Genomic DNA, 14,482 nt, shown 5'->3' on the forward strand with positions numbered 1-14,482 from the left:
AAAATTTCAGCCATCCAATTTATACCCATTACAATGAATAATTTCAAATATAACACGAATCTTTGTTTTTCATGATCAATCTTTCTCTTGCAATCGGGATGGTTGATTATTTTAGTATCTTGTATCCGTTTTGAAATCAACACCGCAGTGTGTATAAACATCAGTATATCACTAGATGATAGAATAGTAACAGGACCATAAAAATATATAAATGTGGACAACTTTGTTTCAAACCAACAACGACTTATTCCAAATCCTGGAGAAAATTGTGATGAGCTGTAAACAATTTGCATGTAATATGTGAAAGCTGAAATTAAAGAAGTACAACCCCAAGCATAAATGGAATACATTTTGAACTTTTTTGATTCATGTTGTTTTAAATTTCCTTTTAATGGTCGAAATCCACTGAAAATATATACATCGTAGTATGTAATTAGTATTATAACGTTCAAATAGACTACCTTTATTTTTATATACAAGTTCACTGATATATATCAGTATTAAATTTCAAACAATTTGTTTTAAATTATAGTAAATTGTTTTAATGTATTTATTGAACAGCTGTCTTAATTTCACATTTTTTTTAAACTTGTAACAAAGACTCATAATTAAATACACATTTTACTATACGTGCATTAATATTTATTTAGTTTAACAAACTTTTTAAAATAATATTCCACTATTATATTATTTTATACTTAGTGTGAATTTTGAAGTGAAATATACTTTATGTAATTTTTTAATTTTAATTAATGTGCTTTTATTTATGAAAATTAAGCACTATATATTATTAAGATTTGATAATTAATAAAATGGTGAGAGGATCGAGTAATTATATATCACTGCTTATATTATGAAGCCATAATTAAAGTTGAAGGATATGATAGAAATAGGCAAAGGAATAGAGAAATAAGGAGAAGGCTGATAATGGTTGTTTGATTACCCGACTGAAGATGAATGAAAAGAAAAAATTTTTAGAAAGAAAAGGAAGGTCAGTCAAAAAAAGAGATAGTTTAGGTTGCACAGGGCTTCCTCGGGATAGAGGATGTAAAGAGAGAAAGTGTTAAGAGAATGATGAATGTACTGCTGTTCCAAATTAAGCTGCAAATGTAGACCATTTTTATTACTAAGTTTTCTATATAGATTTTCTGTGATCATTTAGGTCTATACAAAAAATTTTGAGTGGGGAAGGATAAAAAATAAAAATTGTAGAGACTGATAACTTATCAGCTTTTTCATTACCAGCGATACCCACACGACTGAGAACCTAAATACCTGCAAATCTCTGTTGTAAATTGATAGCCATGATTTTGAATTTTATTATTATATGAAATATAAACTGTGATAAAGAAGTGTTGAGGAAGTTGGAATATATGGCCAGAAGAGTGCTTGTTAAATATTTTCCGCGGTTAGAGAGAACATGAATAGGACGTCGCATTATTGAGGTCGGAGATTTTAAGACGATTAGGAAGTTGTAAGCAGAGAATCAAGTGGTGTAGATAGGAAGTGAAAATATAAAAACAAAAAAAGTAGGAGGCCTATAGAGGATGATATTTGGATACCTAATGAACTTTAATATTTAAGAATAAATTGTTTAGAGAGAAGTGAGAAAATTAAGTTATACATATATGTACTTTTCAATTAATTTAACATTTTCTATTAAATAATATTAAAATTCCATATGATATAATATTACAATATTTACCGATTAAAATTAATTTACCTGAAAGTCCACCATAAATCAAAACACATTACATTTAACCAGAAGAAACTTGCCAAAAAAGAGAACTGAATAATAAACCCTGTAAAATTAAAAATCGGTGTTTATACTATTTTAAATCGATAATAATTTTTTACGATACAAAATGTAACGATTGTATTTTCCGACTTTATAAAGTATTATATAATGAAAAGTTATAAGTATACTTATAATTTTTCATTGTATAATACAAACAATTTATTTAAAATTTAGAAGTTATTGAGATTACTATGTTGAATACTAATTTTCGACAAATTAAACTTTTCTTGTCTTAGTCACATCAAAAATAATGACTATGTTAACTTTAAATTTCCATTGAATTTTGCGTAGGCATATTTTTACACTAAAAATCGGGGGGGGGGGGTATCACGTCTTCTTATTATTGTATCTTATACTGGTATATCACCATTCTCTTAAAATTATACGATTAATTCAATTTTGATATTAAAATTTAACATCATAATCGTATTTTTTTTGTAATGATTATCACGTTACTATTATTATTGTAAATATGTTTTGTATTACGACTCATAAATATTTTATCTTACTCGTATGATTACTAACTTAGTTCAATAATAATTAATTTATAACACTAATAGTTCCTACTTGTAAATATTAATATGTTCATAAATTAAAATTGTCTATTTAGGCGTAAATAAATGAAATTAATTAATGTTTGAATTTTTTTAATAATTTTAATTTTTTTTTTTTGAATTTTTCAAAAGTTTTCCAAATAGTTAAGAAAAACTAATTAAAAGTTATAAAAATACGGCAATACTAATGGCATAACGGTTTTTGACAAAATCAAATTATTATATTAGTCGTAACTCAAAAAATAATAAATGTGAAGATATGAAAATTTCACATTATGTTTATTTCATCGTTCGCTAGAAATAGTTTAATTTTCAAAAATTTTTTTAAAGTTACTTATAGTTAAGTTTAGTTTAGTTAGTTACACATTTTTTTTCCATGTCAATAAAATAATTGTGTTTCCACACAAGGGCGGATTGATTTAAGTGACGATGTGGCGATTGCCGGCTAGGCCTTTTTATATTGGAGTCACTGTTTTTAATTTGGGTCCATAAAATATAAATATATAAATGTTTATCCGCTTTGATGTTTTACCCTATACTTTTTCCTTCCTCTATAAGTTTTTTTATCATGTTTCTTGTTTGATATTCTGTTTCGCTCATTATTATTACATTGCATGCATACGTTGTTATCATTAAATTTTGTTCTCAAATGTTCAGATCTATATATTCTTTTAACATTTTCCTTACTACTAATTTCAGAGAAATTTTGAAAAATATGGGCGTTCTTTCAAAAATGATTTGTCACTTCTGGTCTTTTCTGTTATAAGTGACCCATCTTTGCTTCTCATGACTGTTGACCTTCGCTTGAATTATGTTCTAATTTCGTTAGTCTTTTCAAATAAAATTGTTATATTACCGCTGTAATTATCTTTTATCATTTCTATTCTCTGTTTTCCCATTCTCTTTTCTTTCTTCTAATTATTTGCTTGGTTTCTTTCTGTTTGATAGCCAAGATTCTCTTATTATATTCATATGGAATTTTAAATAGTTCTAATCGTGCTTGATGTATTTCTGCCAATACTCTCTTGCAGCTTTCATCAAACAATTTATTCCAGCGTTTTTTTCTTCAAACCTCAAGATTTTACTGCCAATTTCTTTATTGTGATCTGTTTGTCATTGAAATTTATCTAGCTTATCTGTTTCGTTTACTAATTTTAATGTTTCTGTTAGTCTTTTTTCATAATGTTGTTCTATTGTTGAATGCTTTTTTGGAGCTTAAATGTTCACTATTTGAGCACTACTAAGTTTAAGTTAGAGCACTACTAGTTGAGCAGTATTGCTTGTTTTTGTCTTTTAACTGACAATCAGATTTTGAATTTAACTTTAACGGGAAAAGATACCGATATAGGGATATATATATATATTATATATACTACTTGAATTACCCGGTTTTGCTCGGGGTGTAGTTTTTACTTTCTCTAAATGAAATGCTTAAATCAATAAACATTGTTGCATTTTAAAGAAGAAAAAAATGTATTTTACTTAATTTAATCAAAGTGCTAAATAGTAATAGTAGATGAATTATAAATAATAATAAAAATAATAATATTTAAAAATGATTCTAATGATTCTATAATACCTATCCTTGTATATATTAAAGAACAGACCTTTTTTAGGTCTCAATTTTATGACGACATTATTTAATATTTTTCCAATTTCTCCTTTCCCTCCCCTCCGACAAAAAAAATGAAAATTTGGATGACTTGATGACACTTAGGAAGGTATTTGAAACAAATCTGAGAAATAAAATTGGAAAAATATTTAATAGTGTCGTTATAAAATTGGAACATTATAAATGTATATATATACAAGGATATATTATAAAGATAATTATATAAAATAATTTTCCTGTTATTTTCTTTAGAACTATGATAATGACTGAATACTTGCAAAAATGATTTACAAGCACTATAAAATGAAATTTGACGAAATCAGATACTTTTACGAATTTCTATTAAACAAAATTAGTTAATTGGTCAAAGAAATTTCATAGTTTCGAAATATTTTAATGAAGTGTGTGCTATTATATATACCTACTCGAAATTTTTGATTTTCAAAATTTTAGCCACCGTTTTTACTGTCACCATAATTATATTATTGGTTCAACCTAAATTTGGTTCTTTCACTATAAAAGCCATTTTTAGGAATATAATCTGATCCACTCTTTTTTAATCAGAATCATTTTTTCGAGAGCAACGGTTTCAAGTTTAAAAGAATAATAAGCAATACCATTCATCCTTGTAACTTAAAGAACTGTAGTCACCCGATTTAGATATCTCGCCTATTTTATACTTAGGGCTTAAATTAATTAAAATACTTTTCATACGTTTTTATTTGTAGTTAAGGAAAGTTAAATAATTAGTAGCAAAATAATTGTATGTGCATCAAAGCAGTTTTGTACGATTGAGAACGTTTTACTTTATTGATAACACGATTGAGAACGATTGTCGGTAGATCAAAGAAACAATATTTTGTACATTATAATCAAACGATTGGAAACGTTGACGTTTATCTTAAGGTGCGATTCCTATGCGCGAGAGTGCGATAATGGCGTGACTATAGTATACTATAATATAGTCGCGTTGTGGCACGACTGTCGTTTTCAGCCGCGCGAATACTTCTTTTCCCATTTTTAAATGTAGGTAATTTCTAACACCACGACTGAGCCGCGCGACCGTAACGTGCGTCTATAGCCGCACAGTGATGTCCGCTCCGGGAGCATTCGCGCCCTACCAATTATGATGTCATTATTATAATTCGTAGTTAAACTGATCCCAGCTTAATGTAAAGAACTCTCTAAATTTCGTTTGATCTTCCCATAAATGTTTTTCGATTAATATACAAAAAACCCTTCACTTTTCCTGGCTTGGAAAATCGTATGGATTTGTTTCGATTTCTTTGACAAGTGATGGTGTTTAAGTGCTTGTTATTCGCTAATCTCTTGTAAACAAAAAGTAATGCTAGTAATTGTTTTTTGCGATGTGACATCGACATGTCAAATGTATACAAATCGACTTTGTTAAAAGCAATTTATAGTATGAATATCAAATGGTTAGAAAATTAATAAAGACACTAGACAGAACTATTTTGGAAGGACTACAGGGAGCCCACTGTCGCGTCGTACTCGTCGATTATAGGAATTTATTCTTGTTCGCACGGCTGAAAACAACAGTCGCATCGCAACTACAGACACGCGCATAGGAATCGTACCTTTAATGTATAGTAATAAAGATAATAAATACGATATCGCGGTTTACGTATCAGATATTAGTTTTTTTTTTTTTTTATAGAGTGTAAATAATTATTAGTACTACCTATAGTCTATAATCGGTAACAACGTATTGTGCGTAGTGTTTATTATGGGGAAAAAACGGAAAATATGAAAATGAAAGCTAACCCAAACTTTAAGAATAATGAAATCGACTGAAATAAAATGCTATTAAGACTATGGCCAGCAAAGACTATGATCGCATTATTTCAAAAATTAAATCTTACAAAGAGTTTGAACAAACTAAAGATGTCATGAGGTATCTAAAGTTAACTGGAAATTAGTACTCGGAAAAAAAATTTCAATTGTATTTATTATTTTTTTGATTATATCTTAAACTGATTTATATTTTTAAAAGTATTAGATTAAAATTATTTTAAAATTCAATATTAAGTATATTATTTTGTATTTTTGATCAATGCGGCAACGTTGCATAGAAGTTGACAGTTAAAAATGTTCTCAATTGTGTTATTAAAAAAGGTACGGCCGATAAAGACCGTTCTCAATCGTGTTCTACTCCATCAAAGTATTAAACGTTGACGAAATTCGTTGTATTATCCGATTTTCAATTGAACCAAATTGGACATTTTGTCGCCTAAAAATATAAATCGTAGAGGTTTGAAACGAAAACTGAAAATGTTTATAGCATCATTATCAATAACTTTTTATAGCCTTAAAATTTAAAGAAAATATGTGTTTGCTAACAATATTTCGATTAAATATTAGGCAATGCCGTACTTTGAAAAACAACTAAAATCGTAAAATAGTCATTATAATTACTGCGAATAAGACCTTGGTATTTATTATGTATTGTTTCACACATAAAAAAATTTAACAGCCTTAAAACCCACACCTTGTTATTTAAATTCGTGGAATGTTCCAATTTTTTGTTAAAAAATATACATATTTGGAATTTTTTTTTTAAATTATTTTCCTAAGATACGTTATTTTACCATAGTTATTTGTTTAAATATAAAGAATCAAGTGTTGTTTTTCTAAAGTATTATTAAAACTAATATCCTGCTCACATATTATAAGATATTTTAGTTTGCGCATATTATTTATAATAATATAGTAAATTGCTAGTATGTATTTGATATTTTAAAAATGGGAATTGATTTTTTTGATTTTACTTTACTTGTAAATATTGTTAAAAATATTATACGTGTAGACATTTTATACATAATAATATTATTATAGTTATTATCTTGACACCCAATGAGTAATATACGTGAATATTCGTATAAAATATCATTGTTGTGATTCCAAATTTTTCTAAAAATAATTTAAATGTTTTTATAATGTTATAAATAAAATATATCATCAAATAAGGAATTTTAGTATTATAATTCTGTACCTCAGAACTAGATCAACGTATCTTACATTATACTAACTTTTCATAAGAGTAAAAAAACAGAGAAAAAAGATGTTGTCTACCTACAAAGTTTATATTATTAATTAAAGAGTTGTAACGGAAATTAAATTAGTATTTTCAAAAGACTTCCGTTATTATGGCTCGATGAAAAACTTATTACATGCAAAATAATGTAGAAGTTTGAAAACATTTATTTTTTGATTTACGTTCATCTGGTTCTGAGGTACAAAATTATTAAAAATAAATTATTTTACTTACCGATTAAAATACAAACATTATTTTCAATTTGATTGTATATAAATTGAATTATGATTAAACTTGTGTAGGCTACTAAAAGTGCTGCTATATGACACATTAAGGATTTTCCATGCAAATTACGTAACTTTTTAAAAAATGCGTACATTATGAACGTTACTAATAAACACGGTACAGAAACTATCAGTGCCACAATATGATTTATACATAATCCGGTTGGTGGTGAGATTTCACACGCAATAGCTATAATTTGAAATTCATTTTCGAAGAGTTGATCTATGCAAAATTGACCAGGCGCAGCAGATTTAGATTTTAAATGGTTTAGTAACCATCCATCTTCAGAAATACCAAAATTATCTGCGTCACTTATATTTGATGGTTTTAGTATATATATTGAATCATTATTATTACAATACATTTTCGTATAAAATAAGTGAAATTGGTCCAACTCGTATACTTCAACCGGCCCACTTTCATTTACAAACTTTGGAACCTACAAATCATAAAATATTTCTTACTTTAGTAATTTTAAAAATAACAGAATCTGTATTTAATATTTGATGATTAAGGTAAAGATGGCGTATGATAGCCGATAATTGGTATTTATTGCAGCAGTTTAGATACAATTAAAAAATAAAGTAAAAAAATGTCCTATTTTCGTTAAAAGGTAAAACGATACCATTATATATTAAAGTTTGTATTAAACTAACATTTATTGAAAATACGTCGTTGTAACTAAAATTATATAATAAAATAATAAAAATTAAATATCATTGAATATATTCAAATAATAATAAAATTGGAAATAACTAGAAAATAAATAGTGTAGTTTATTATACATAAAATAGGTTAGGTTAACAGACAAATTACCTATCTAGATTTAAGCGGTATATTTGAAATTATTTAATTTATTGAGAAATAAGGGTAATTTCAGTTTAAACGAGGTTCAATAATTGGACTAAATTTCACGAACCAACATATTATCAGAGTTGCATGGGTTGTCTCAACAGTGGCGTATCCAGATTTTTTTTTTGGGAGGAGGGGGGTTAGAAAAAATGTAACATTACATTTTTTTGAATTTTTTATGTTTTTATTATAATCAATAGATAATAATCATACATCAGTGGCGTGCGTACGCAGAATTTTACAATGGGGGGGGGGGGGGGCTTGAAAATAAATAATCACTCAGTTGTAACAGATGCATTGGCTTAAAAAATAAAATCGTTGCTTTTTTATTTCTTATTTAAATTAAACATAAAATAAGTAAACAAAAAATAGATTAAAAAAAAAAAAATAACAAAAATAATGGGCAATAAAATACATTTTTATTTAGTCCAGTCTAATATTTGTAGTCGCTTAGGTGATGTTTTTGAAAATTGTTGCTAACATTAGTTCAGTTGTAATCATAGATTATAAATACCCATCCATAGATGGACAGTCCATAGACTGTGGTCGTAATCACAGACTAAGTTATGTAACATATATTATGTATATAATATCATGTATAATATTTATTAATATCTTAGTCCGTAGTTCTAATAAATGGGTAAATATACGCTTTGAGAAACTATATTAATTCGTTGGTAGATTTAAAAACAAAAATAATAATACAGGTAATGGGGGGGGGCTTCAGCCCGTTAGCCTCCGCCTGCGTACGCCAATGTCATAGATAAAACATTTTCAGGAGGGGTTATAACCCCTAACTCCCCCTGAATACGCCACTATGTCTCAGTCTTACAAACGTACAGATTAGTAAATCTGGGTTCATTAAAACTAAAGACCGGATTTATATGCATTTTAAATTGTAAAATATGCATACAAACATGCACTAAAAAAAGTCAAATTATGAAAGAAAAAAAATGTAAAACATGCAAAATTAAATTTCAATTTTTATTCAATTTTTTATTTAATTTTAATTTCGAAGTGATTATAATTTATTAATTTTATTAAAATGTTCATAAACAAAAAGGAAGATGTCTAATACATCAAATATACAATAATTTAATTTGTTAAATTGCAATTTAATTTTTAATCATTAATACATTGTAAACATCATTTTATTAAAATTAAATAGTAAATACATTCAAGAAAAACTGGTCAAAAATTAATTGGTAAATTACAAAATAATTTTCCACAAAAAACACGTACACTCAATACATTAAATTGGATACAACGTAATTCTTACTAATAATTATCTTGTATAATGTATCTAAAATGTAGTTTCGGGTATTTTATCAAGAAGTTTCGATAAAATAGATAAAGCCACGTCTCCATCATAAAACTCGGAAAACCAACCTGTGGAAGTATAGTACCTATTTTTAGCGTCCGAATATTTTCTGAGATACATTTTTATAATATTTGTTGTTCAATAAGTATTTAATATTTGATATATTTGATATTTATATAAACGTACCTATAATCTATTTTTTTTCTCAATAACTTTTTGGATCGTTAGGTGTATATTTGTACGGGTTTTTTGTTAAAATATGCATAAATGTGCAGAACATGCACAGAACATCACGTCAGAATATGGGAAAATATTAAAAACGTTTAAAACATTTTGATATTTAATCAATCAAACTATGATTTGTGGACATTCATTGATTGGGTTTATAGCAATTTAGCCGAAAATATTTAATCTTAAAATATTTAGTTAAAATACAAACGATAACATTTTAACCAACAGATATTACAACAGACAATATTTCAGCTAACAAGTAGTACAATAACCGTGGTCGTCACCTTATATTTTCCATGTTTATTTCCAAATTAAAAACCAGTTTAACAAATCAGTTCTTATCAAATATTTGTCGACTAAAATACAGTCGACAGTAATATTTGTCGGCTTAAATGTGGTCAGCTGTTTTATTTTTCAGCTAAAATACAATCGGATGTTTTATTTGTTGGCTAAAATGCGGTTAGTTGCTAAAATATTGTCGATTGTTACATTTGTCAACTAAAATATTTTTCGGCTACATTACAGTTCAACTGTTTTATTGTCGGCTATTTTATGCGCACCCATTGACTACATATATACGATATAACTGTGTGTAAGGATGTTGAAAATAGCAAAATGCATTTTATGTAAAATCCGGTTTTTAATAAGGATTTATATTGTGTTGTTTTTTAATATTAGAATAAATTTACCAATCATCAAACTTAAAGGAAAATTCACTACTCGTGTTTTCTTGTCAGTTTTTTTACAATTTTTAATTTTAAAGAAAATTTTGAGTTTTTTTTTAAGTTTTAATATATTACATGTGTAATTATAATATTTTTGAAATTAAAATAACTTATAAATCTACGAGATGACACGGATAGTTTTTATTGAGGCTGTATTCAATTTGTAACATATGTAATTTGTACCAAAATGTTTGAAATGCGATTTTCATTCGCTCCAAAATAAGGATATATATTTTGCACCAAAATTAAAATCTATTATTTTTTCGATAGTATCTCGATATTAACAACGTACAAATTTCTATACATCGAGTTATAAGAAGCTAGTAATACAGAATTTTAGGTTTTAGATTCTAAGCCGTTATTTATGTTACTTCAGTATTGACCTCAGAGCTACCTTATAAGAATAGTCAATCATTTATGATAACAGTATAATAATTTCATTATTTTTGTCAAAAAATATAATTTTTAAACACATAATGCTTTTAAATTATTTGTTTACAATATAGATTTCGATAAACAATATTTATAATCCTAATATAACTTCAGTTTAGTTTTTATTTATAAAATAGCTAAGCTTATACAGAGATTGTTTTAGGTTTGTAAAAAATTTTATCATGAATATTTATTTTATTTATTTATTTATGATAAACGGGTAATAATCCTTTTGTGTGAGCAATATCAGGTTTACATTTTGAGTATTTTATAGTAAAAACTAAAATTAAAACAATAATAATGAAAATCAATTACAAAATAATAATAATTAGATAAAGATAATAGTAACAAGAAACAACACTAAATTAATAATAATATAATAATGGTAATTAATTTACAACTATGTTTAAAGATAAATATAAATTTCTATTAAAAACAATTTATGACATAAAGAAAAAATCTACATGATCAGTAATAGAATTTGCTAGTTTTAATGTTCTAGGAAAGAATGAAGTGGAGCCATAATTATTTTTATAAAACGGTACACCAAATAAGTTCGAATTTCTTAATCGGTGATTTTTTATATTAAACTCTATCATAGAAATCAGATCTGGGGAAAAAATATGACCATTCAACAAATCATAAATAAACATAATATCTGGAATATAAAAAGAAGTTAGTCAATTTAAAAAATGATATGTAAAATTAATAAAAACAAATGTAGGTATGTTGCGTTTGATTTGCCAGATTTTAATAGCATTTTGTGTCACGGTTAAATTAAAATGGGATAATCTGGAAATAACAATTTTTAATTTAAATAAAATAAACTTAGGTACATATTTTTACGATGAAACAGAAAGACTAAACGGTTAGCTTAGAATTTGATCACAATAATAAACTGAAATATATTATACAAACATATATTTAACGATAATACGACCGATAATTGGACGTCAAACGTCAAAATATTAACAGCTAAGGCGAAAATTCAGAAAAATCATTATTGTCATTCGAATCTAGTCTGGATATCGACAAGGATACCGAGGAATAATCGAATATTATAATATCGAATAATCGATTATTAATCAAATAGATACTCATTTTGGTGCAAATTACAAATTATACTTTCGACTACCTGAAGGTGGTGCAAATTACAAAACTTTAATTTGGTGCAAATTACAAACTCCCGTTTTCAATTATAAGTCGGTTTACTCTGATAAAAAGCTTACAATTCAATTCGGTCTATTTAACGCATATTTGTATGTTTCTAAGAAGGTTAGTTGTAAACTAGGAAAAAAAGAGGTTATTCAACCCTTCCCCTTTCTAGTTTACAATCTACAGCGTGAAAATGTTAATTCATCAGGAGAACTTTTTGTTTTCGGCTTCTTCACCGACAAAAAACAATTTAATTAACATATTAATCATCCTTTTCAACAATAAAAGCATTGCCTATGTTTAATAAATACCATCGACGAGTAGAATACAATTTCGACGGCATATAATATCCATGGGTCATAGCTGTGTTGGAATTAGTTAAAGCACAAAAAAAAAAAATGAAACTAATATCGTTCGTTAAGCTTAAGACGCCGAGTAATGACGTTAGATGGGACTTACCACGAATTCCTCGTGCGTGTTGTTGTTGTATAACACACATTCATAATCGGCGTTTAATATTTTTTTTGACGAACAGCACTTGAACAAGCACGGTTTCTGCAGGCATACCTCGTAACCGGAACCGTCGGTACGACGACGGTACTGCGACGGCCGGTATTGTCGTTCGGGTTCACCGGCCAACAAAATGTCGTCCTTCAGGCGGAACTCTTCGGGTGCCGGCTCGCATACGATCATCGGACACGCGTCCGTGGTAATCGTGCTGCTGGTCATCACCGGTAGAAGTAGAAGTAGATGTGCCAACAGCGACGGCGACCGTCCAGACGGGCCCGTCATCTGGAACTATGTATCAACACTGTATACGGAACTAATTATCGCCAACCTTTCGTGCGAAAAGCGTAAGCGTGCGTACGCAAACGATCGAAGACTTATGTCGCGCGTAGAAGAGGAGAGTTAAAAAATGGAAATTGAATGTTTTCACCGATTTCAACACCGGCGGGACAACGCGTACGACGGATGACGGACCGTTTGTGCATAGTGCGCTTTGATGATCCACCGTGTTCATACTCACGAGATAACGCGTCGCAAAACCTGCTCGGATCGAGTGGCGACGGGATTAATAGAGCGCGTGTTCACCGTCGTTATTTTATGTGATTTCCGCTATTATTTGTCATGTTTCGTTATCCAGTGTAACATATTCTGCTGATAATTACTATCGTCAATAGTATATTTTATTTTAAAAGTTACAAAAAATATGAAACCAAAGATTGTTTCAATAGGTCCCGTCGAATACATTTGTTTAATTTTGCAACATGTGCTTGCCAATTATCAGTAATCACCGGAGTCAATGCAAACATTGTGATAATAATTGTAAGTGCTTTCAATGACTACTCCAATAGCTGTCCGGTTACGTCTCTCTCTTGTATTTTGATAATTTCAATAATGGGGGAAATTACTTTAGTAGGATAAATTATGCTATGTTTAATATGCAGCTTAATTCAGAAAAACATATATAAATAGATAACATTAATAGGGTAATAGTAAGAATTAATAATATAGAAACTTTTTTATAATTTTTTTCTCATTTTTCCGTGAGTGGATTTTAGTTTCTTAAAATTTATATTTACTTCGCAATTTTAAGTTTTTCTTGATAATGAAATCATATTACTACGGTTTTTATCAGTCACTTTCAAAATTGGAAACTATTCAAAAAATTTGTGATTTATACAAAAATTTATTTATTTACTACCTGTGTATATATTGTATTTATCTACTAATGGCTATATCTTAAAATAATATTTATCCTAGTAAAATGTTTTCATATGCCTTGAATATTCTAAAATGTAGTGCTTTCGCATAGATTGGGTAAATATTCAAATTTTTAAATATATTCAAGATTTTCATATCCATTGGGGCGCGATCCCCGAAATGGGATTTTTTTTTATTTCCGTAGACACTTATAACAAATCACATACATTTGTACTGTCTACTGAGTTATTTAAATAAATCTTTTATTAATGTGTTCAAATACAAACATATTTCTACACGAGAAAACATTCATGAAATTCTAATGAATTCATTGGCATCGCATTGACTGAAATCAGTATAATACTTAAAACTTTACGAAGAAACATACATAAAAATATAGGCACATAAGTACTAAATACATAACGACAAGACTTCATATTCGAGTAAAAACAACTATTGTAAAATAAATAAATTATTAACATATTTTCATACTCTGTAATTATAAAAACTTTGCTGATATTAATATCGCTATTTTGGCTTAGAAATATATCAATCATAAAAGTAACTGTGTACATAAAGTCATAAAGTCTAAGGCAAAAATGAATCACAATTTACTGATCAATTTAAAAATCTATTCGCATTAAACTTATGTACGTATATATTATTCATTTTTACTTACTATGCGTTTGATAACTAAGATGATAAGTATCTTATATATTAAAAAAAAATATAAAAACTAAAGTCAGTCCGTTCTATCC

At 27.6% G+C, this 14,482-nt stretch overlaps 2 protein-coding genes across 2 annotated transcripts in view; one reads left to right on the forward strand and one right to left on the reverse strand.

The window, feature by feature from the left end:
* Nucleotides 1-13,322, reverse strand: part of LOC112682842 (G-protein coupled receptor Mth2-like) — a 14,448-nt gene extending 1,126 nt beyond the window's left edge. Inside the window, exons 1-4 of the mRNA XM_025553595.1 lie at nucleotides 12,480-13,322; nucleotides 7,254-7,743; nucleotides 1,724-1,802; nucleotides 214-405 (exon numbers count right to left, since the gene is read on the reverse strand). Coding sequence (XP_025409380.1) covers nucleotides 214-405; nucleotides 1,724-1,802; nucleotides 7,254-7,743; nucleotides 12,480-12,812 — 1,094 coding nt within the window. The 5' untranslated portion in view covers nucleotides 12,813-13,322. The remainder of the gene's footprint in view (nucleotides 1-213; nucleotides 406-1,723; nucleotides 1,803-7,253; nucleotides 7,744-12,479) is intronic.
* The window catches only part of LOC112682824 (mutS protein homolog 4-like), a 61,133-nt gene that overhangs the window by 12,968 nt on the left and 33,683 nt on the right, over nucleotides 1-14,482 (forward strand). The gene's annotated exons all lie outside the window — the stretch shown is intronic.

Source organism: Sipha flava, unplaced genomic scaffold (genome assembly GCF_003268045.1).
Source record: "Sipha flava isolate LNK unplaced genomic scaffold, YSA_version1 104_pilon_pilon, whole genome shotgun sequence".
Taxonomy (NCBI): Eukaryota; Metazoa; Arthropoda; class Insecta; order Hemiptera; family Aphididae; genus Sipha; species Sipha flava.